This window comes from Didymosphaeria variabile, assembly GCF_027946475.1.
Source record: "Didymosphaeria variabile strain IMI 356815 chromosome Unknown scaffold_5, whole genome shotgun sequence".
Taxonomy (NCBI): Eukaryota; Fungi; Ascomycota; class Dothideomycetes; order Pleosporales; family Didymosphaeriaceae; genus Didymosphaeria; species Didymosphaeria variabile.
Window position 1 is genome coordinate 4,129,507 of NW_026611624.1, and position 21,939 is coordinate 4,151,445.

At 52.4% G+C, this 21,939-nt stretch overlaps 7 protein-coding genes across 7 annotated transcripts; 4 read left to right on the top strand and 3 right to left on the bottom strand.

The window, feature by feature from the left end:
* Positions 1–1,811: 1,811 nt before the first annotated feature.
* On the top strand, positions 1,812–3,315 carry N0V89_007822 (uncharacterized protein; the record flags this gene model as incomplete). Its single annotated transcript, XM_056216583.1, has 3 exons — positions 1,812–2,001; positions 2,484–2,571; positions 2,625–3,315. The coding sequence occupies 3 exons, from the start codon at positions 1,812–1,814 to the stop codon at positions 3,313–3,315; spliced, it is 969 nt and encodes a 322-aa protein (XP_056070830.1).
* Positions 3,316–3,448: 133 nt separating this feature from the next.
* Positions 3,449–5,209, bottom strand: N0V89_007823 (uncharacterized protein; the record flags this gene model as incomplete). Its single annotated transcript, XM_056216584.1, has 1 exon — positions 3,449–5,209. One exon carries the CDS (start codon positions 5,207–5,209, stop codon positions 3,449–3,451), a length of 1,761 nt encoding a protein of 586 aa, XP_056070831.1.
* Positions 5,210–7,524: 2,315 nt separating this feature from the next.
* On the top strand, positions 7,525–9,960 carry N0V89_007824 (uncharacterized protein; the record flags this gene model as incomplete). The annotated part of the gene is made up of 1 exon (XM_056216585.1): positions 7,525–9,960. The coding sequence occupies one exon, from the start codon at positions 7,525–7,527 to the stop codon at positions 9,958–9,960; it is 2,436 nt and encodes an 811-aa protein (XP_056070832.1).
* An 847-nt stretch (positions 9,961–10,807) lies between these two features.
* APL6 (AP-3 complex subunit beta) lies at positions 10,808–13,378 on the bottom strand (the record flags this gene model as incomplete). The annotated part of the gene is made up of 2 exons (XM_056216586.1): positions 10,808–13,090; positions 13,190–13,378. The coding sequence occupies 2 exons, from the start codon at positions 13,376–13,378 to the stop codon at positions 10,808–10,810; spliced, it is 2,472 nt and encodes an 823-aa protein (XP_056070833.1).
* A 1,509-nt stretch (positions 13,379–14,887) lies between these two features.
* On the bottom strand, positions 14,888–15,697 carry RDI1 (rho GDP dissociation inhibitor; the record flags this gene model as incomplete). The annotated part of the gene is made up of 4 exons (XM_056216587.1): positions 14,888–15,018; positions 15,071–15,119; positions 15,185–15,504; positions 15,610–15,697. 4 exons carry the CDS (start codon positions 15,695–15,697, stop codon positions 14,888–14,890), a joined length of 588 nt encoding a protein of 195 aa, XP_056070834.1.
* Positions 15,698–17,317: 1,620 nt separating this feature from the next.
* N0V89_007827 (uncharacterized protein) lies at positions 17,318–18,544 on the top strand (the record flags this gene model as incomplete). Its single annotated transcript, XM_056216588.1, has 3 exons — positions 17,318–17,470; positions 17,527–17,689; positions 17,763–18,544. 3 exons carry the CDS (start codon positions 17,318–17,320, stop codon positions 18,542–18,544), a joined length of 1,098 nt encoding a protein of 365 aa, XP_056070835.1.
* Positions 18,545–19,538: 994 nt separating this feature from the next.
* Positions 19,539–21,380, top strand: N0V89_007828 (uncharacterized protein; the record flags this gene model as incomplete). Its single annotated transcript, XM_056216589.1, has 3 exons — positions 19,539–19,775; positions 19,837–20,430; positions 20,481–21,380. The coding sequence occupies 3 exons, from the start codon at positions 19,539–19,541 to the stop codon at positions 21,378–21,380; spliced, it is 1,731 nt and encodes a 576-aa protein (XP_056070836.1).
* Positions 21,381–21,939: the final 559 nt, after the last annotated feature.

The following is a 21,939-nucleotide window of genomic DNA, read 5'->3' on the forward strand; positions in this document are numbered from 1 at the left end:
ACCCTTTTTAAAAGAGAGGCTGCGCTGTGGGCCTAGATATGGAGACAGTATGAGCGGAATAGATTTGTTGAAGTTCATTTGTGGTTTTTGTGTGTGAGATTTGTGAGATGTGGGATGTGAGATGTGAGATGAACGGCGGGTGGTGGGTGAGAAAGGGGATGTTTGCTTTTGGTGGTAGATGAGGTTTGTTGATGTGTTTAGCGCAAGGACTTGGACGTGAAGCTTGTTGGGCGTGGTGCATAGATAGGAGAGAGGTCCGCGTAGGAGATCCAATGATGTGGGTTGGTGAGGTGTCGACAGGGTGTGAGGTATTCGACGTGGGTGGGAGGTATGCGACGTGGGCGGGAGGTATGCGACGTGTAGTGTGTCGGACACATGTTGCGAAATGGGGATTCGCTCGCACTGCATCAAGATTAAGCCCTGGAGATGCTTAGATTCTGCGAGGTCTTCGATGTCTAACTCATGGTTTGTGTGCTCTGGCTCGCATTCGAGGTAGGAAGGGTAGTCGAGGAAGGTAGAATAGGTATACTTTTTATGGACTTCGTGATTCGGGCTGGGCTTTTGGACGTTTGTTTGTAGGGGGCTGAGGTTTTTGGGAGGATTGGTGTCGTAAGATTAGCCTATTGCGTGGTTTTGGATGGGAGTCGAAGAGATGGTTGAAATTGTTGTACGGGAGGATAGTGGACGTAGAAAAAAAATTGATATTGGACATGGGATAATGAATATTGAATGAGGATTTTTGTAAGTATAGCGTGTAGTCAGTATGCTTTGTTGCGATCAATAGTAAAGTGTAGCGGAGTGAGAATAGCGATATGCTGGGGAAGTGGTCTGCTTGGGATGATCTCACTGCTGGTGCTTTACAATATTTCTTCCCCACCCTTTCATGACTATGGGTACCTTCTTCACAGAACTCCAGCTAGTCTGTGTATCATAGAAGGTTGATTATTGGCACTGTCAAAAAATTTAAGCAGGCTGATCATCAACCTCCTATACCGGTGCTTTGCAGGAGTTCTTCCTCCACCTTTTCAGGGCTCTGGGACTATTCTTTACCGGAACTATAGAAAATACTAAATCTATCATTAGAAAAATTATTGGTACGCTTATTTTGATACCTTATTGCTCTATTGTTACACGAGTCGACCAATAGTAGAGGGAATATGCTGTAAATCTTCAAGGAAATTGACACCAGAGCCATAAAAGGTGGGACAGGACTATTGCGGCCATCTGCAGCGTAGAGATGGGCTGAACAGGGTACCCAGAGCCATGGGGAGGGTAGTCAAAAAATGTATCGACTATTATGTTTTGCCTAGTTCGACAATCGAATCGACCGTTCACACCGTCACTTCACGTCAGAAGTATAGACTTGACGGCGAGCTGCCAATATCTACCTCATGCCAATGTTCCGAGGGCACATAGAAGTCCCGTTCTATCGGTGAAAGAAGAGGTAGGAGTCGAGCAAGCAGTGCTCTAGCCGAAGTACGCTACGGTACGGCTGAGTAGGCGGGGGCGTGGGGGCCACCTGCGAGCTATGTGCCGATCTGAGCCTTGTTCGCGACCAGATGCCGAGGCCACCCGACCTCGCCTTTGAACGTCCTCTTCGTCCTACTATTGTCTGGGGTTCTCCTGAAGTATCACAAACGCGGGTCGGGTATCTTTATTCAAGGCGCATCCGTCACGGAACGCCGTGCAGAAGGACGCGCAAGCGGAGATTCCAGCCTCACAAGGCACGTGGACCACTAGGGATCAATGACATCTTAAGGCGACCGTAAGAGTTTCGCACGGGCAAATGCACAGCGGCAAACAACGAGACGATGCGACTGTTGGAGTGTACACTCAATCCTGACAATGATGAGATCACCGTCAAACCGACCGAGTATGGTGACTTGGAAACGCCAGAATATGCAATTCTATCACACCGCTGGAGGGAAGAAGAGGTCGAGTATCAGCATATGGTCTCTGGTTCAGACTATACTTTGAAGCGGGGATACAAGAAGATCGAAGGTTGTGCTCGCGCCGCGCTGCGATATGGGATGAAATACATTTGGATTGATACGTACGTCTGTGTGAATACATCGCCGATTGCTGCATTTCGCTGACCTCGTTTCTGATAACTTAGGTGCTGCATCAACAAGAGCAGTAGCGCTGAACTTTCTGAGGCAATAAACAGCATGTATCTTTGGTACAACGACAGCCTAATGTGTTTTGCATACCTGGACGACGTTACATGCGAAGGCGGTGTCGTGCAAAGGAATGAAATCAGAGACAGCACATGGTTCACGAGGTCGGTTACCTTCTAATTCCGACCGCGTGATGTGCTGAAGTCGACGTTAGGGGTTGGACGCTGCAAGAATTAATCGCTCCGAAAACGATGATGTTCTACTCGAAGGATTGGGTAAAACTTGGGAGTAGAATGGATCTGGCTAATACAATCTCCGCTGCATCTAGCGTTGATATCAGGATCTTGCAAAACACGCGGTCATTAGATTCCGCCAGCGTCGCTGAGAAGATGAGCTGGGCTGCTAGCAGAGAGACCACCAGGGTGGAAGATGTCGCATACTCACTTCTTGGCTTGTAAGTCATCTTCATAGCTCTTTCGAGCTTTCGTTAACACCTACCTCCCTCAGGTTTAGCGTGAACATGCCAACACTCTACGGCGAAGGACTTCGAGCCTTCCGTCGCCTCCAACTCGAAATCATGCAAAATTCGAACGACCACACACTCTTCGCATGGGACGATTCGACCTGCTCAGGGGACATGCTCGCTTCATCACCGAAACAGTTCTCCGGGAAAAACAATCTCCAACCTATACCTTATTCCGAATACATCGCGCGCTTCTCCATCGCCTCTCCCAAACCCGACTATGGTCTTACTAATGCAGGCCTACACATTCAGCTCCCCATGATACCAAATCCGAGAAGTACCACCGGCGGTTACATTGCGTTCTTGGCATGCACGCGCGTTGACCCCGTCAACCGCTATTTCGCCGTCATCTATCTCGAAAGAACGGAAGAGCCTAGCTTCAATGGTTTCCATCGCGTGGCGTTCCGAGGCGTGACGACGAGCGAAGAGCGGAATCCGAATTTCCGAACCTATGCATCTGAAACTATTTGGGTATCGAAGAAGGTTGTCTATCAAGTGAGCAAGGAGTATGTGCCGAGTCGCATATTGACGCCTATGGAAGCGGGAGGGAGCTCGGAAGGGCGTCTGAGAAAGAGGACGAGTGGGATTGGTCAGGCTTGGGGTAACATCAGGAGGAATTCTACGGTGCATTTGCGGAGGAGGCTGACGGTGGATTTTGGGAGGGCGAAGAACTGATATTGATGAACATAAATGCGCAAGAAAAATGCGCAATCATATGTTTCATTGATACCAATAATACATATAATGACCACGTTGATGATCGCATGCAATACCTAATTTAGGACCTTATGGGCACATATGCATGCTTTCAATACCTACGCTGTTGCAAATTATCTACGATCGTTTGCTGAGTGTTCAGCGAAACGTCGAACTGATCATCGGGGCTCTTTTGCAGGAGAAGGCTGAGCTGTACAGTTTCAGCCATGATCGTTCCGGCATGGTGTGCAACAGCCTTAACAACCTTGTCAAGAGCGGCAGATGATTCGAAATGGGGTAGCTCCATAGCTTGATTGGCTTCCATAGCCTCTGCAATCAGCATTCGCAGATCAGACCCGCGGTACTTGGTGTGTACATCCAGTACATGAGTCCAAAGAGCGAGCTCTATCAACACACAACCGAAAGCATATATATCGAAACGCTTCTGGAATCTTTCTCGAGAGATCCCGCGAGCCTGTGGATGCCGGTAAAGGTCCATAATTAACTCAGTGTCAGGTAATTGCGAGAACTTGGCGGCATTGGGTGTGTCTGGTCGAGCATACTCGTACCCAACGAGATGTGGTTGGCTCAGTAGGTATTCTTCCATAGTAGAGCCCTTTGGTGCGATGAAAATGATGTTCTGCGACCGGAGGCTCTTATGCAACCAACCGGCAGTGTGCAATTGTAGTATGGTCTCTGCTAACGTTGTGGCAATCTCGAAGCGACGGGTGAGCGACACATGAGCCTCTTCCAATATCAGCTCGTAAAGCGACTTGATTCCCCAGTATCCCGGGAGATCTTTGGGTGAGGCATTTGGGATGTCATACACTAGCCCGTAACGGTCTTGTTCCTGCCATGGTAGATATCCTTTGCAGTGAAGAGATTGGGACCTACTGCCGTCGGGACTTGCGAGTAATACTGCAAGACACCTGACCTGGTCCAATAATTCGCTCCATATCGCCCTGTCGGCAATCTTCCATTCGACTAGCACTGCTCCACCGTCGTACAACGCAAATTCTAGGCCATGAAAACTCAAAGTTGTCCCATGAGTGTAGGGCTCAAGCTTTCTTGGCTTTAGTTTGGTTATGATCGGCAAGCTCTCCGTAACCTTTTTAGAGTGGGCAGTTTGTACCTCATCGTTGCGTCTATCTGCACCGATGACCAACCGAATGTGCTTCAAGCTCGCTGCTGCCAGTATTGCTTGGTCATCTGCACTCGTGGTTTGCTCAAGAATTCCTTTAATCTCATCGACCTCTTCCATGGTAGTTGCTCGAGAGATAACGTCGCGTAGTAGGATGGCATCGGTTTTACGTCGGAGCTGCTGATTTTGCATGTCGAGGAGACTTTCAAGGCTATCAATAAGATTTCCGATCTCGGAAATGATTTGATTGGCCTGATCTCTGCCACCAGCAGCCCATTGCAGTCTTTTAAAAGTACCACTGTTCCCCTGGATAATCTTCCCTTTGGCAGTATAGATATCTGGTTTGAGTCGAGCTATGATCTTTTCAATTCCGGTTCGTCGTCTGTTTGAAGCATCGAACCTCTTCGATTCTGGCAGTCCCTCATCCACAATGTTGAAACCGTATTTAGCCTTCAGTTTCTCTGCCGATGTCATGAAAGACTCAAGCTGCCCTAAGAGTCTAAGAGCCAATGTCCAGTTCAAGCGTTCGTCTGGTTTAGAATCCTCGTCTAAGCCTGCTCGTAGCCCCCATTGCAGTAATCGATACTGCTGGAAGAACAGCTTCGAGGAGAACAAATCGCCAGTCGCGCCAATATGTTGAGCTGTGTTGAAGAATTCAAAGGCTTGAATACAGCCACGAAAAGCAGTGAACGAAAGCGAGATTAGCCCAGCAACTCCGGCGCCGACTTCCATTAGCGCAAACAGGTTTAAGAGAATTGGCTCTTCGAGAAAGACACAATGATTCCCCTGTTCTACCCTAAGTATGTGGAGGGGCACAAGGTTGAAGGTGGGGTCGCATCGCCAAGTTTTCAGCGCAGGCGTAATTTGGAACGGGCCGATACAATGGTACAAGGCAGCTACGCGAAGGGAGCAGTACACCTATTGGCAGTGATCGTTTAAAGAACCGGTCAAGATCTTCAGAACACAGGACTTATTCCAACTTGGGACAGACTGGCTCTTTATTTGTCGAGGCTGTGCTCACGTTCGCCTTTCTGCTGAGCTGCCATATTGATGCAAGGCTGGATGGGTAATCAAGCGCTCGCGCAACTGAACACCCTGCCTTGCTTGCAGCCAATTCGCTTGCACCTCCCTAGTCACCTCGATCTGAGCGCTTTGTCAATTCTTCTTCATGCAAAATGTTGTCGCAACTTGCGGTCTTCTTCAGGTTCCAACAAACACGTAAACCCAGCATTCCGATTGAGTCATTCGATGGGGCCATATCGGAAGCGCAGATTGACACATCCTTAACAAAGCTTTGCAGCCTTGGACCACCCCAAGCGGGAAGGACAGGCCAGCGACTCTCGGACCTAAGCGTGGTACGAGTTGCTGATCTCCTTCAGCTACTCGACAAGAGACATGATCGTTATGCCCCGAAGTCGTGGGCGGACCTTCCCCGAACCTACATCATCTTGAGGAACGTGGGGGGCCTTGGATGCATGGACAAGTTCCTTCAGCAGCGGTACAGCGACATCCACCTGCCCTATGACAATCGCACCTTACCACGTTTTGTTGGAGATGAAAGCATGCGGCAGCGCTTCTTGGAATTTCAGACTTATCTATTGACAGAGGCGAAAGATTTGGAAAACTCAACGTCAGAAGGATTTCCTCACCTTCATCTCGAAGGCAGCGGAGATATTTACTTCAGAAGAATTAGACCATTAGGAAGGGGCGGCTTCGGGTAAGGTCATGATGATCTTGAAATGTCCGGATTCGCTTACAACCTCCTCTAAGTGAGGTAGATGAAGTCCTCAGTAATCTGAGCCACGATCGTTTTGCGCGTAAGCAGGTCCATCGTTCTCGTTGGACAGCCGATTCAAAATCGAACCGAAGAGGAGAAGAAGCCATCGTGAAGGAGTTGAAGGAGTTGAAATCTCTGAGACATCGTCATCTTGTCAGAATCTATGGTTCCTACACGGACAGACATTGCATAGCATTCTTGATGAAGCCAATTGCAGAAAGGAATCTCGAAGAGTTCTTGAAAAAGCCTGGACCACTCACCGAGGGCGATCGACATGACGTTCGCACGTTTTACGGTTGCCTGGCAAGCGCTGTGCACTATCTCCACCGACAGAATATACGGCATCGCGACTTGAGTTCGCGCAACGTGCTCATCGCAGAAGGACGCGTATATATAAGTGATCTAGGGGCAGCATACAATTGGTCAGGAGCTCATGGAAGCGTAACACACCACAACAACGTGCCTTATAGCGACGAATACATGGCACCAGAAGTAGCCAGAAAGCAACCAAGGAGTTCGTCGAGCGACATGTGGTCGCTCGGCGTAGTCTTCCTGGAGATGACGACCCTGCTCCTCGGACGAACCTTGCGGGAAATGCAAGACCTACTTAAGCAAAAGGCCGAAGCACGCGGATTCGAGCCGTTTATTTGGGCAAATCCACAGTTCGTGAACACCTGGGCCACTAAGCTGTTAAAATCGAACGAAAACGGTAGTTCACACGACAATGAGCCGCTAGAGTGGGTCACTTACCTCCTGGATGAACGCCCAGAAAACCGGCCTAAATCACAAAGTCTTTTGAAAGATGTTCTTGAGTCGGCCTCATCTACTATATTCTGCTGTTTCAAGTGTCAGTCAGACTATAGGGACTACGGACTCGAAAACGTTCCTAATTTTGCAGAACCGCAAACACCATTCAGAGATTCTGATGCAGTGAAGCAGCATGTCGCGGAGTTGCTAGGAGACGACCGATCACAGAATCTCCCGCTTTCTGACGAGAAAAGTTCTTCGATCAATCAGTGGCTGTCCGGAACCAACATCGACACAGACGATCACATTGCTGATCCAGGGAGATCTTTCCTTCGAGGTCCTCATAGACAAGAGAGAACAGAGCCGTTGAACTATATATACAGCTACCAATCGGTTAGCAAGAACAGGAGTCCGACCACTAGCTCATCTCCTTATGTTCGACCGTTATTTCAACCTCTTCAGACATTGGACCCAATTGCTGAAGCGCCTCACTCGGAATCGGAAGCGTCTCACACAGTGTTAGATGTCAAATCGTGGAGTCTTCCAGGTGCCTTCCCCGAGGAGCCGCTTCCCCGAGCCAATCACTCCTGTGGCAGTGGAAACGCAGCACAAACATGTTAGGGACACGGGGCTAGGATTTCTCGAGTATGATAGCTCATCAGACGAAGAGCCTTTGTCAGGTGAGGGAAACAATATGAGCCTCTTCAATGAAATCGAAGACAGTTCGGGTTCCGAGTCTAGCTCTGGATACTCTCAAGAGACTGTTCTTCCAGACAGGGCTAGACACGTGAGGTCCGCTTCAATAACGTCATCATCTACGAGTGGGGAATTCCTCGATGCTCTGAATGAGCTTCCCGAGGATCAAGACGAAGAAGAAGTTAAGACCGCTGAGATGAAAGGTCCATTTCTGGGACTAGGTGAAGCAAAGAAACTGGCACTATCATTGGCAGAGCAATTCGCAGCTTCGAAACAACAGAGGCCGTCTAATGCCGGATCAGAAAAGCGTTCTGCTCTGGCAGAATATACAGCCGTTGATGGTGCTACGTACCATATCGCTGAAGGGCCAAGATATGATAGCCATGTCCCAGCAGAACATCGCTACATCGAGCGCCAAGAGCCTTATGAGCCGGACGGAAGTGTAAATTCTGGCATCGGTCCAAGCCTTTATGACGGCCGGGAAGATGTTGATCAGGACGTCGGAAGAGACGAATTGAATGAGGAAGAACGACCTGCCATCATAGTTTCAGGCAAGACGACTGCTAAAACTTTTGTCAGTGAGTCAGAAGGGCACGGGACGGCTGCCTTGAAGGAATCCCCTCCGATTTATGCAGGAAACTCGGCTTCTATAGACCCTGGAAATTGCGATATGAAATTCCTGGCAGAGGGACAAGAGCCCGCAGATGTCTTCAAGCCCGAAGCTAATGCTACAGCACAGAGAGATTCTGGATCTCCAGATATGGGATTGCAAAATTCGGCACAGGGAGCGATACACGAACAACATGCAGTGGACGTCACAGCCCTAGAGTGTGTGAAGGAAAGCGAGAATATAGAGGATGGCATGGACGATGATAGACCTGAGCTCGCAGGAAGCGCTCACGACGAGAAACCAGTGACGGGAACATACAAACCTGGCGGATTAGACCTGCATGATGAAAACCAGCCAGCGAATGACACCGTCGAAGTTACCCTGAACGATGAAACACAAACAGCAGACCGCAGTCGTGAGCAACAACCCGATGCCTTGGCTGATTTATCGGCCAGGGAAAATACACTGAACAATAAAACAAACATGAAAGAAAGTCTGAAACCACCACAGGACCCAAAGGAACAACAGACTAAATTGACTGCTACAAATGTTGAAGCTTTGAAGCAAGATCCGAAACTCACACCTGGGTCTCTTCAACAGAAGAAACGAGAACCCATTCCTAAGATCAATGTGAATCAGTATATGGACGATGCATGGGAAGCTGCATCCAGTGTCGCAACTTCCGTCATGACGGAGAGAACGACAAGCCTGATTCGTAAAGCCAGCCTCAACAGGTGGTTCGACAAAGACCATAGACTCTTGGAGCACTTCTGCGCCCAAGGAAAGTCTCAAGCAGTTCGAGCACTTCTCGCCCAAGGCTGTAACCCAGGAAGGCCAAGACGACCACGAAAGGGGCCCATCATGTCGGCAACCAAGGGAGCTAGCGAGAAACACAACAAATGTGTTCGTGCGCTGATAGAGTCGGGTGTTGATGTGAATGTTACCGCTGCCTACCACGGAAAAACGCCGCTCCACTATGCCATTGAAAATCCAAACTTCAAAGGCTACGCAAAACTGATTCGCGAGCTGATCGAAGCCGGCGCCGAAACCAATCGAGCAGATCTGGCCGGAAACTATCCACTTCTGAAGATTTTCTACGGAAATGAAACCGGGCCACTTGAAGCGCATCGCAGAGACGCCCTTGCGCTTCTTCTGCGTCGCGAGGAGCCAGCCACCTTGGTCGATATCGCGCAGCCTGGGACACTGAACACCCCACTTCATCTCGCTGCACGTCGCAAAGATGTACTAGCCGTGGGATTGCTCCTCCACAGGAAGGCCGACGTGAACGCCAAAAACGCATCCGGTCTTACTCCACTGCTCGTGACGACCAAACAACTCCGACGACCGCTGGCCCCGGATCACATCTCGCTTATCGATCTTCTACTGAGCACAAACGGCATCAAAGTGGATGAAAAGGCCGGTGTCGATCAACAAACTGCGTTGCACCAAGCCGTCAAAGCAGGTATCTGGGAGGTTGTCGAGCAGCTTCTGCAGCATGGAGCAGATCCATGTTGTACTGACAAGGCAGGCCAGGATGCATTTTCACTTGCCAGGCGACATGAAAAAGAGCATACCGAGGAAGACCACATTCACGTCATGGATGCATTGAACGAAGCATTGAGCAATCCTTGGCCTGTAGCATCGGAGACATGACTTCTCGAGGCGGCTTCACTCGGATCAGAATCAGAGATAAATGGATCCGAAAATGACTGCTATTATACTCGTCGAATTCGATATACACGTTAGGGCCTGATAAGCTAGTAGCCCACAAAGCTTCTTAACATATCAAGTAATCATTTTCACTGTCCCGCCCATGACGCTATCTTTTTCGTCATATACCAAATGGGTAGATATCAAGAGGTTTAGTTAGCTAATTGGATATGCCCTGCATATATGGCTTAACCGTTGTACAAAGAGTTCTCCCACTCATTAGTCTACGTTCGAAACCCTCTTCCTTCCTCAAGTCCCTACAATACAACGACGCAACCCTCGTTGACCTCATAAGGCCCGCCTCCACCCCCAGTACTACCACCCAATCGCGACAAACTTACCGTCGAGTAAAATCGAAATGCACTTGAACCATGCCAGAAAAACGGAACTCTTTGTGAAACCCATGCAAGCTTATAAACGAATAATACGGCATTTAACCTCGCACTAATGCCCTCCTCTCCTTATTTCTCAGAAATCCTGCGACATGGCAGGTGCGTCATGCGGAATCCATACTGCAGGACGTCGAACTGTGTAGTGTTGAAATAGGCGTCCTGTGAATGCTGGTCGCTACGAATTTACGAGGTACATGTGCGTGTTCCAAGGTGGAAAAGAGATTGATGAGGCAGACAGAAGCTCCACGTAGGCCAATCCTTCAGTATGGTACCTCTCCGATACTTTTACCCGTCTCCCACCGGATGAATCAACACTTCTGTAGAAAAAACACACAGTATAATATTTTCAAGAAGTGCACATCATGTATTCCCACCCGTCTTCATACGTGCGGCCTCCTCTACTTAACAAGCCTATCCCCCTCGCCCTCCTCCTCGCTCTCAGTCTCATACTCGCTCTCCTCCTCCTCCGTTTCCTCCTCTTCACTCTCCGTCTCCTCCTCACTCTCCTCCTCCAACCACTGATCCAACGTCTTCTCCTCCTTCCTCGGCCCACCCACCGCACCACCCCTCGCCCCAACCCCATTCTCATGGAGACTCGTAACCGGACTCCCACTCCCAGACCTTGCCCCCGCGCCAGTGGCAGCATCCAACCTCTCCGCCGCACTCAGCGCCCGCGGGCCTCCAGCATCGTAAGCGGAAGTACTAGTAGACACTGCTTCGTCTCGTAACGCGGGATCGGGTTCACTCCCCTCCTTAACCCACTTCGGAACATCTTCGTACCCCCGGAGACCACCGATACCACCCTCATCCCCGATGACTAGACTCGCGCTACCGAGCGCATATCCCTTGCGCGTCTCACTCGGGCTCGGCGTCTGCGGGACCGGCTTCGGCGCGAGGAGAAGGAGGTTCGCGAGTTGAGTCGATGTTGGGGTAGCGAGGAGAGCTTTGTAGACGCGCGCGCGGTCACGCAGGTCGTACGAAGTGTCGTAGCGGCTAAGCAGAATGATGTAGTCCCACAACGCTACAATGGGGTGGGGTTTTTCTTTCGGTTGCGGAGCCGTCGGGGCCGGCGCGGGTTCAGGGGCGTCGCGAAAGCCGCCCTCCTCGTGGAAGTCATCCATAAGTGAGGGGCTCGGTTGCGGTGCTTCTTCCGGTTTTGCGGGTTCTGGTGGGGGGTTTGCATTGAGGTGGTGGACGTATACTTTTGCGGCGAGGAGCACGATTTGCAATTTTGCGGGCTCGGCTTCGTCTGCGAAGCCCTTGACGAGGATGCGTAAAACGTCCGCTGCGATGTTGTTCTCGGAATCGAGACCTGCGAATTCGCCGACGAGCCAGATGATGCTCGCGCGTGCTTGTGGACTGGTGGCTGCGTCTAGGTGCTTTGCTAACCGTACTACAGTGGTGCGATGATTGTCGGGATCGCGCTGGATGAGATGCCGTATCACCTCGAGGGACTCTGCTACCAAGTGCGCATCCGCAGATCCGATGTGAGTCAATAAAAGTCTTAGACATCTTGCCGAAGTCTTAGGATCGGTGGTTTGCGAACAACGACCAATCGCCCTGACAGCCTCCTTGACAAGCCCGGGATCCAGGCTGCCAGAATGCGAGAAGTGACTGAGCTCGGCTAATACCAAACTTTGTAACCGAGGTGGCGCGTGAGGAAATATCAAAGTGAGAAGCTCTAGTTTGAGGCGCCATATGTGCGGAGGATCGGTCGAGCGAACGAGGAAATGCGTGTAGTGGTTTACAAAGGATTGCGGATATAGTAAGCATACTTGCACGATGTTATAGAGCGCGACGTGCTGTATGTCCCCAGATGTCCGCAAGAGTGAGTTAAGGGGCCCTATTGCGAGGGACATGTACGTCGGTGTTCCCAGGTAGAGGTACGTCCTTGCGACCGCGATAACCACAGCTGAATTCCGGGACTGAAGGAGCAGCTTACAAGCATTTAGCAGCAGCTCAAGATCCGGGTCCAAAACCGCAATCTCCTCGTACTCTGGCTCTTCAGACTCCTCCGAGTCACTTTCCTCGTCGTAGAAGCCCTTTGTACTCTTTTGTTTCGTGCTAGTATCTTTGTCCATCGGCTTTCTGATCTTTCTCGTCCGCCTTGGGAAACATTTCCGTCCGTAAGTGACCATCAGTCGCAACGTAGCCAGCTGACCCCATTCGTCCATATCAGCCAACTTGCGCACCAGCGAGCGGTAATGCGGATGGATCAAGTCCAGTCGGTTCTGACACATCTCAAGAAACGCAGCAACAGCAGCGCCAGCTACGAAGAATTGTTTATCACCCAACAGCGTCGAAAGGGATTCGAGCAATTGCGGTTCAGTGTTCGGGTCCAATGAGTAACATTTCGGTATGGCGAGCGCAGCAGCTTTCCTCACATACGGCGACATGTCTCCTGCCCCACGCTTTATCCCCAAACTGACTATCTGGCTTATCACGGGTACGCGTATCCCAGACATGACCCGTAGTGCGAGAGCGCGTAATTGGGGGTTCTGGTCTGTGAGGGATCTCTGGATGGTGTTTATGGAAAGCAGGGCGGTGTCCGGTTCGTGCTCGGCGTGCTGGAGGAGATATATGTATACGAGCTTTTTGACTTGGAGGGACGGCGAGGCGATGTTCTTGATTACGTGGCTAAAGAAGGGCAGGGTCTGCGAGGGAGGCTGTCTGTAGGACATCTTCACAGTTCAAATTAGCTACTGTTATATGTCGAGCCTACTGTCCTCATTCTCGCAGGACATGACATTCGGAGGTGCCCAAGACAGGGGAAGGCCTACCGTGACAACTCGCCGCAGTCCCTCCAGGACATCTCGCTCCGAGCGGCTGTCCAAAAGCTTCTTGAGCTGGCCCGAGGGCAGCATCTTCGTGGACGTCTTATTGCGCACATTGGCGGCATCGCGAGCGGCTTCGAGGGTCAAGTCTCGGGCTGTAGTGAGAGACCAGTGAGCAAAGTTCGACGGGTGCATAGCTGGCGAAGCTTGCCTCAGTGCAACTGAAGAGCCCGCTCACGAGCAGACTATGAGTGTAGGCGGACGCACCGATGCGAGAGATGGACTCCATGGCTTCCACGGGACCTGCCGAAGCGCACGGGAATAAGGTTTGCAATGCCGGCACTCTAAGGCGCCGGAAACTTATGCAGAATACGTGCCAGGGCGGGCGCGCGGTGAGGTGGTGAGTGTGCGTGAGCTTGCATACGCCATCTGGACGTGCGCCGTGTTGCGTCGATGGTGGGGCAGCACCAGCTTTGGTCGGGGAAGCGCGCAGCCGGCCCCGACCAAACGATTCCAACGCCAGTGCTCGGCAGACCTCCGATGCTGAGAGAACTGCAAGCCCCCCCTGTGCTAGACGCGTCCGTTGTTACTCAGAAATCTACTTTGAGTAAACAAGTGGGGGGAAGAGAGCAAGGCATGACGAGGAACGAGCGGATCGAGGAGACATGGGAGCGCCGCCTACGGTCATCTATCCACTCACCTTGCCCCAACTTCTCCAGTATATCCTCACCACGCAGTCAGCCACTCTGTCTACAACCTTGATTATTTGCTCGAGCAAGGATGCCTTCCTACAGACTCTCGTGAGCGCCCTCCAGCAACAGGAAGGCCACGAGCAAACCCGGGAAAAGCTACTACAACTGGCCACCCCCACGCTCCACAACCTGTTCACGGCACGACACGTCAAAGTCACATTCTGCGCCTCCGTGCAGACACTACTGGCGTACCTTACCTCTCTCAAGCTTTCAGCCGCGCCGATTACAGAAGAGGCTGCCTGTAGCGAGCGAGAAGCGAGCACCAGCGCAAGAATCGTCCTGGTCAACCCACTTAGTCTGCATGCTGCGACTACATCTTTTTCGGCCCAGGGCCTTTCGAGAACTCTTGCGGCCGCGGTCGAAACCAGCTTGAGGATCCATGCGCAGCTCGTAGTTGCCGAGTGCCAGGGCGGGCGGACGCAACCGACTTTCTCACACGATGCTAGAAATGATGAAGATGATAACGATGATGACGGGGAAGGCGGAGAGAGCGAAATGTCTGTACTGGATCCATGGGAGCAGGATGTGTCTATACTAAATGTATCGGCGAAGAAATTTGGCACGGGCACGAACGATCGCGCTTGGGCGGGGAGGACTGTGAAAGTAAAGAGGATTGCAGCCAGGTGGTTCTGCTTCCACAGGCTCGATGATCTAGAGCCATGAGCAGGATCCATGTAAGGTCGCACTGAAACGGAAGAATATCCGGGGAAACAGTGCCCAAGCCCGGGTCGCGTGACTGCACATCCACCTTGGCGAGCACGTATCAGCATGCTCTGAGAATCCTCATGTTCGGAAGTGGTAGAATTTTGTCATGATATCATCAGCAGCCATGAGGCTTGTCAAGTCGAGGTAAGCCGACTCCGCTCCGTCCATATCAAGAGATCGTCATCTCATCATATCAGGCAGAATTTCCCAGTTGTCCCATATGTTCCCCTTCACACTGCGCGACAGCTCACCAGTCCTTCTTGATGTCGAAAGACCACTCGAATTGCAGGTGGGTCTGATTGTCGTCGTCGACGAACTTGGAGACAGCCTTGTAGTGGCCGCGACCGAGCAGACCGGAAGGTGCGGTCTCAGACTCGACTGTCCCTTGTTAGCACAGGAAAATTCCCACAGCATATCAATGATCTCTTACACTTCTTCTCGTAAAAAGGCTTCTCCTCCGTACTAGGTCCATAGCTTCCCTACCCCAAAGTCAGCGTTATGCTCCCCTTACTCGATGTCCCACCCCTCTATATGTCAAACTCACCATCATCTCCTGCATCTTACTGCTCAACGGGCCCTTGTTGACCTTCTGGAGATACTTCAAGCCCGCGAGAATCTCATGCTGGACCTTGAACTGCGCCTTCATCCTGAACTGCGCGCCCTCCTTGATCCTAAACGGCTGGTCCTTGAGCTTCTCGAGTGCGCCGGGCGTCTTGAGGTCGATGATGATATCGGGGCGGCCTTCGACTTCGAGGCCGAGAGAGAGGATGATGCATTTACGTGGGTCGCTGGGGTCGCTGATTGACTTGCCGCCGCCGAGGCCGAGTGACTCTTTCCACTTGCGGAGGGACTCGTCGTTCTGGTCTGTTTACAGGTATGTGGTTAGCTGGGGTTTTGGTGGGATACTGGGGAAGGAAGCTGCGGAGAGCTCGGTGGAGGGGAAGAAGATGCAAGAGAGGAAGGACGCACCTAGCTGCTGGTATTCATCAATCGTCTTCTTCTCGCCGACCTTGAAGCCCTCGGTGGGCTCAGGGTGCAGGTCGTCGTGATCGGCCATGGTTGCGCAAAGGTTCAGGGGTATCGATGAGGCTGCTTATGACAGACGACAAGTGACAGAAGGACGGTGTACAATTGAGCAGTGTACGTGTGTGGAAGAGGGGCTGAAGTGAGATTCTGAGCGTCTGGACGTTTTGGTGGGGGCTTCATTCACCGCCTGAAACTCGCGCCCCGTGCCCCGCCGTTGCCCGCATTGGTGCCAGTCCCTGACCGCGCCACCGAGTTTCCTGCATTAGCGCGCCGTGTGCGCTATCTAGACTCTGCTCCATGGTATGGATATTGCAACAAGACCTTCTTCATGGTATTTGGAGCTGTTCTATAGAGGTCATATCGCGCCAGGGAGACACAGAGAATCATTCAGCCCATCGAAGCGATAGCATCGTACATTGATCATGTTGCAACAATGTAGTGTATCTCGACCCACTGGCGTTTGAAATTGGTTCTGGCAATCGCAAACCCAAGCGAGTCTGAATTTGGCATCAGAACATATGATCGAAACTGGGTCCTAGCCATTCAATGACGCCGGCGAAGCCTATGGCGAATTTTGTGGCGTAATGGAAGCCCTGGACGTTGCTGAGACACGTGCAAGCATCTCAGACCAACGAGTGACTGCCTTTGTTTGTCTTTATGGCTATCTCACACCAAGTGTCACCACGTCTCCTTCCGAGCAATTGTCACAGACCTTCAGATCCACATGCTATTCATTGTAAAAAATGTCTGGCATTCCATCCCTCCACGCGATCCAACGCGTCGTCGTACTGTTTCCTCCATCACGTGGCCTCAGCATGGGGCTCCGGGACTGCTATTTCATGGCGACTAAGGCAGAGGACAAGCTCGCGGCACTGTCCAGTCGTTCCCATCGCCCACTCTGGTCGACCTTCAAGAGGACAATCGATGAGCCGAGAGCCTAGACGGTGTTTGCGCGGCAGCGTTCCTAACACGCTACGCTGCTGCAAGCCATGCCAGGACTGATCGCGTTCCTGCCAGCTCAGCGCGCCGGGGAGGGAACCTTTAGCCACCAATGAATACCCTTGAAATATAGAGAGCATACCGAACAGGCAATCAGAATATTTGCCGTCGTGCTTCGGTCGGCAGGCTCGGTCAGATCTGGGGAAGAAAAGCTTGGCTATTTGCCGGGTCAACCATTACCAGCCCCCGATCGAGCAAGAACAGGGGATCCACGCCCGCCGCGCGAACTCCTCCTCTCTCTTTGCTCCTGCCCTTGCAACTTCAGCACTCCCCGACACGAGTCGCCAGAGCATCCTCAAAGCAGCCTCTTTCGCGTCGCAGCGATCACTTTGTTGTGCACAGCTGCTTCGGGCCGTCTACGCGACCGAGCGTCTCCGTCCATACCGCGCGCGAACGTGCTTCGTCGCCGTCTACATCCACCACCGCGCTGCGCGCATCGGCTCAACATTTTTCTGTTGTAAACCCGGCTTGGTACTTTGAAAATGGTTTCGCGACGCACGCTTCCTGAGGGGAGGAATCCTCTCGTCGTGCCGGAACACTCGCCCCCAAGTACGTACACGGTTCGTAATCGCGTTTTACGCGCAGCGTCACTGACCATGTCGCAGTCGAGATTCTCATTGAGCGGCGACGATTGGGCCAAACGCAGCTCAATATGAAGATTCCGAATGTCAGCAACATCAAGGGCGCCGAGAAGGGCACGTTTGACTACGCGCATTTGCGAGTACCTTTGCCCAAGGATCTGAGCGGGTCGGAAATTTTCGCGCTCAAGAACACGGCTTCGTATCCGGAATCGTACTTTTTGATGGTATGGAGATGAAAATAGCGGTTCACGGGTACACGATCGACTGACGCGACGGGCAGCGACGGAGCAGCGATGGCTACATCAGCGCAACTGGCATGTTCAAGGCTGCCTTCCCTTGGGCTTTGACCAAGGAGGAAGAAGCCGAACGCGCACACCACAAGAAATTTCATTCTGCGGGCGAAGAGGAGGTCGCTGGCAGCGTGTGGCTTGCGCCCGAAGAAGGTAATCTCACTTCGCCAACGTCCCCGCCTAGGCGCATCACTGACCACCTTCACCTTAGCACTGGCTCTTGCAGACGAATATGGCATGCGCCATTGGATAGATGCGCTCCTCGACCCCACTCCAATCGAGAAGGGCAACAAGGACAAGCACACCACGCATATTCAAATGCCGCCCAAATTCGACCCGAGCGCAGTCCCCTCAGCCTCATTCGACGCTCCTAAGCTCCGCGCCTCCACACGCGCGCGGTCAACGCGCTCAGCTTCCCCGAGCAAAATGGCAACACCAAGTCGCAAGATCGCCACCCCGCGAAAACCGCGCGCGAAGAAGACATCCGAGGTGGTTCAGACAGAGGAGATGGAGATTGTCGAGACGGCAACAGGCGCGGCAGCTGGCGATCTGCAGAACGTCATCGAGAACGGTACTCTGGTAGCAACCGGGCCTGCTAATGGTGAGGCTAAGGAGCAAGAGACGGTTCGCATCGAAGTTCAAGAGACGGTTGAGCAGGACGGCGATATCGAGACGAAGACCACTAACGTCAAGGTCGATGTACCGGCTGATCACCCCGAGCTCCGGGAACCTGAAGACCCCGCCGAACTCATCAAGCAAGCGAGGGCTATGGTACAAGAGGCCAACAAGCTCGATGGAGTTGATGCGACCAAGGGCGCCGTGTCCAAGCGCAAGGCGGAGGAATTGGGCGAGGACGAGGCTGCCGAACGACCGCAGCGCCCTGCGAAGCTCGCCAGGACTCAGTCCACACTGGAGCAGAAGCTCGCGAAGGAGAAGGTCACAAGGAGGGCTCTTGTCGGTGTCGCCGTCATGACGGCCATCACGTACGCACTCACCACAACTGTCTGAGCAAACATTGCTAACTCAACCCAGGACCGCTGTCAGCTACTTCGCGAATTTCGCCGCATGAGACAACACGACTTGCGTCGTACAACTCGCGCTCCGACTTCTAAAGCTTTCACTTTCCCATCTGATACCACCCTTTCTCAATCTTGATTCATGTACGGGCTTGGAGATTTCGACGAGGCGTTTTGGAAGAATCGAGTTGACTGCATTATCCTGTTTGCACCCTCACATTCGCTCGCGAGACGGCTGCTGAGTAGATATTTATAATCCATGTTCCCTCCCCTGCACTTGCACTCCTTCCACTTCACAAAACTTCATTTGGCCGACCGCTGTACGATCATGGATACGATACCACACTGGGAGGGTGGATTGGTACGTCGATGTTAGGTAGCTAACGAACGCGATAATCACATCCTTCTGCAAGCCTAAGCTTGTGCGACCACATTCGTTCCTCATCTTGAGATCGAGGAATATACTCTTCGCATGATCGGTTCACACTCGGCCAGCGCATTTGCACCTCTATCTAGTCTTAATGTGCGGTAGTACCTCGGATCGGTACGACCCGCAATGGTGACGCTCATACAGGGAGGGGCGCGTCGGCTACTTGCTCATATAGCCGAACGCGCTCTCTACTCCGACGTCGCACAGAATTACAGCACCGAGGCTACATCGCTCACAACATCATGCATTAAAGACATATTACCTCAATTAGACTCCGAATATCTAGAAGCCAGGCTTGGTCCATTGAAGAGCTAGATCCGAAAATCCCTTTTGGAAGGTTGTGGGATAGAGGAAAAGTGGCGTCATGCTCGCACATCGCACGCGCTGCACAGGCGCGCGGATACTCGCGAATTCGGCGACGAGAAGGGCTTTTTCAAGGAGTGTGAAAAGAGAGGGATATGACGATACGATTCAAAACCTCAAGATCGGTTCCCATACAAGAGTCATCTTCCAGGGTTTCACTGGAAAGCAAGCCACCGCCAATGCACAAGAGTCTATGGAATGGGGCACCAATGTCGTCGGCGGAACAAATCCCAAGAAGGCTGGTACAGAGCATCTAGGACGGCCTGTTTTCGCAACTGTAAGAGATGCGATGAAAGAGGTGAAGCCGGATGCGACGGGGATATATGTTGCGGCGCCACAGGCGGCGGCCGCGATTGAAGAGGCGGTTGAAGCGGAGGTGCCGCTTATTGTGGCGGTTGCGGAGCATATCCCGTTGCATGATATCATGAGGGTGAGTTTCTTCTCATTGATTGTGTCTGTAAGAAGGTAGGGAATGTGCTGATCGTGGATAGATTCACTCGATGTTGCAGACGCAGTCAAAATCTCGCCTTGTGGGCGCCAACGCTCCTGGTATCATCTCCGCCATAGGGAAATGCCGCATTGGTTTCCAGCCGCTTCCTACTTTCTCTCCGGGACACGTCGGCATCATTGCAAAATCCGGGACTCTTTCTTACGAGACTGTGGCTAGTCTAACAAGGGCGGGGCTCGGTCAGAGTCTGTGCATCGGCATGGGCGGCGATGTCATTGCTGGGACGAATCACGTGGATGCCTTGAAAGTATTTGAACATGACGACGATACGGAGGCTATTATCCTGGTAGGAGAGCTGGGTGGGACGAGTGAGGAGGAGGCTGCGGACTGGATCAGAGACTATAGGAAGAGGGCCAAGGATCCGAAGCCTATTGCTGCACTTATAGGGGGTTTCCAGGCGGCGCCGGGACGGATCATGGGACACGCAGGTGCATGGGTGGGCATTGGAGAGGGTACCGCGGAGTCGAAGTATAGGGCGCTGGAGAGCGTGGGCGTGACTATGGTCGATCATCCAGCGAAGTTCGGGACGGTGATGAAAGAGATTCTCGCGAAGTCTGGACGGAATGTCAAGAAGATCGTAAGTGAGAATGAGTGAGATTGTTTCCAATGGTGCTAACTGTAGTGTAGGAACAATCAGCAGCCCAAGCACAGCAACGCCGGGCATATCACACAGCATCCCGTTTCCCACGCAGACCCATCCCAGCATCTCCGCCTCCATCAACACAGCAGAAGCGCGCCCTCCACATCAACGCCCAACAATCCGCCAACCTGCTCCAATCATACAGCATCAGAGTCTCTCCCACGCCATCATCAACTCCAGAATCAAATCACTTCGTCGGCATAACCGTCGCCCGTTCCGCTCGCTCCCCTAACATCATCGCCGCCCCAACCGCCCTCCAAGCCCAAATCCCGAACCGCGCGCGCCACTTCCCCTTCGACTACCGCGATGGCCCATCCCAATCCACCATCAACGACGCAATCGCGTACCTGCAACTCGACGCCGCACCACCGAAAGCAAAGGCCCAGACCGCAGAGCTGATTTCAAACCTCTGGAAGCTGTACAAAGAGAAAGAAGCCATCACCGCCACCCTCTCGCTTTCAATTCCCGAAGACAAAGATGAAGTACAAATATACTCCCCCTACCTCTTCTTCGACGACGCAGCCTTCAAGTCGAACAACCGCCAAGCAGACCTGCACGCCCTCCGCGACACCGCCTCCATCAGCGCGATAGACCGCGAAGCCGAAGCCGCAGGCATCGTCTTCATCCCCTCGACTCCCCACCTTCCCCGGAACCACCTCCCAAAGGCCACGCAAACCCCACCCTCATCACCGCAAGAGAAACCGCGGAATCTAGTAGGCACCCTCGTCAACGGCGCAGGCCTCGCAATGAACACAAACGACGTCCTCGCCGCGCGGCTCTCCCCTACACCTCCTCCGCGAACTTCCTCGACACAGGCGGAAAAGCGACGTCCCAAACTATCAAAACCTCTTTCAAGCTTGTGCTCAGCGATCCCCGCGTGTCTGTAGTGTTCGTCAATATCTTCGGCGGGTTGACGCTGTGTGATATGATTGCCGAAGGCATCATCATGGCGTTTAAGGAGGTGGGGATAGAGAAGCCGGTTGTGGTACGGCTGGGGGACGAATGAGAAGGAGGGGCAGGAGGTGTTGCGCAGGGCGAAACTGCCGATTAGGGCGTTTGATGATTTTGAGGAGGCGGTGGGGGAGTGGGGAGGTTGGTTAATGGTGGGATGGCGTAGAGAGGTTGTGGGTTGTGGTAGAGGGTGCAGTGCTTTGGGGTTGTTAGAAGGGTCCTAGGAGGTCCATGTAGACAAGAATTAAGAGTCTTGATGGGAGGCGCCCAGCTTCTCCGTAGTTGTCGGATCGGATTGGGTGCGGCTTGAGACGTGTTTCGCGGATCTTCTAATCTGTTCCATCGCCTGGGTGCATGTGTGGTCTCTTTAGGCACTGCGTGATCACTGTTGTGATTGTGAATAGTCTTCTTCGTAAACTATACGGCTCGCTTCTAACCTAGAGGTCGGTCCTTTACCCTGTGCAGCAGAGCGACTTCGGTTCAGACGTTATGAGT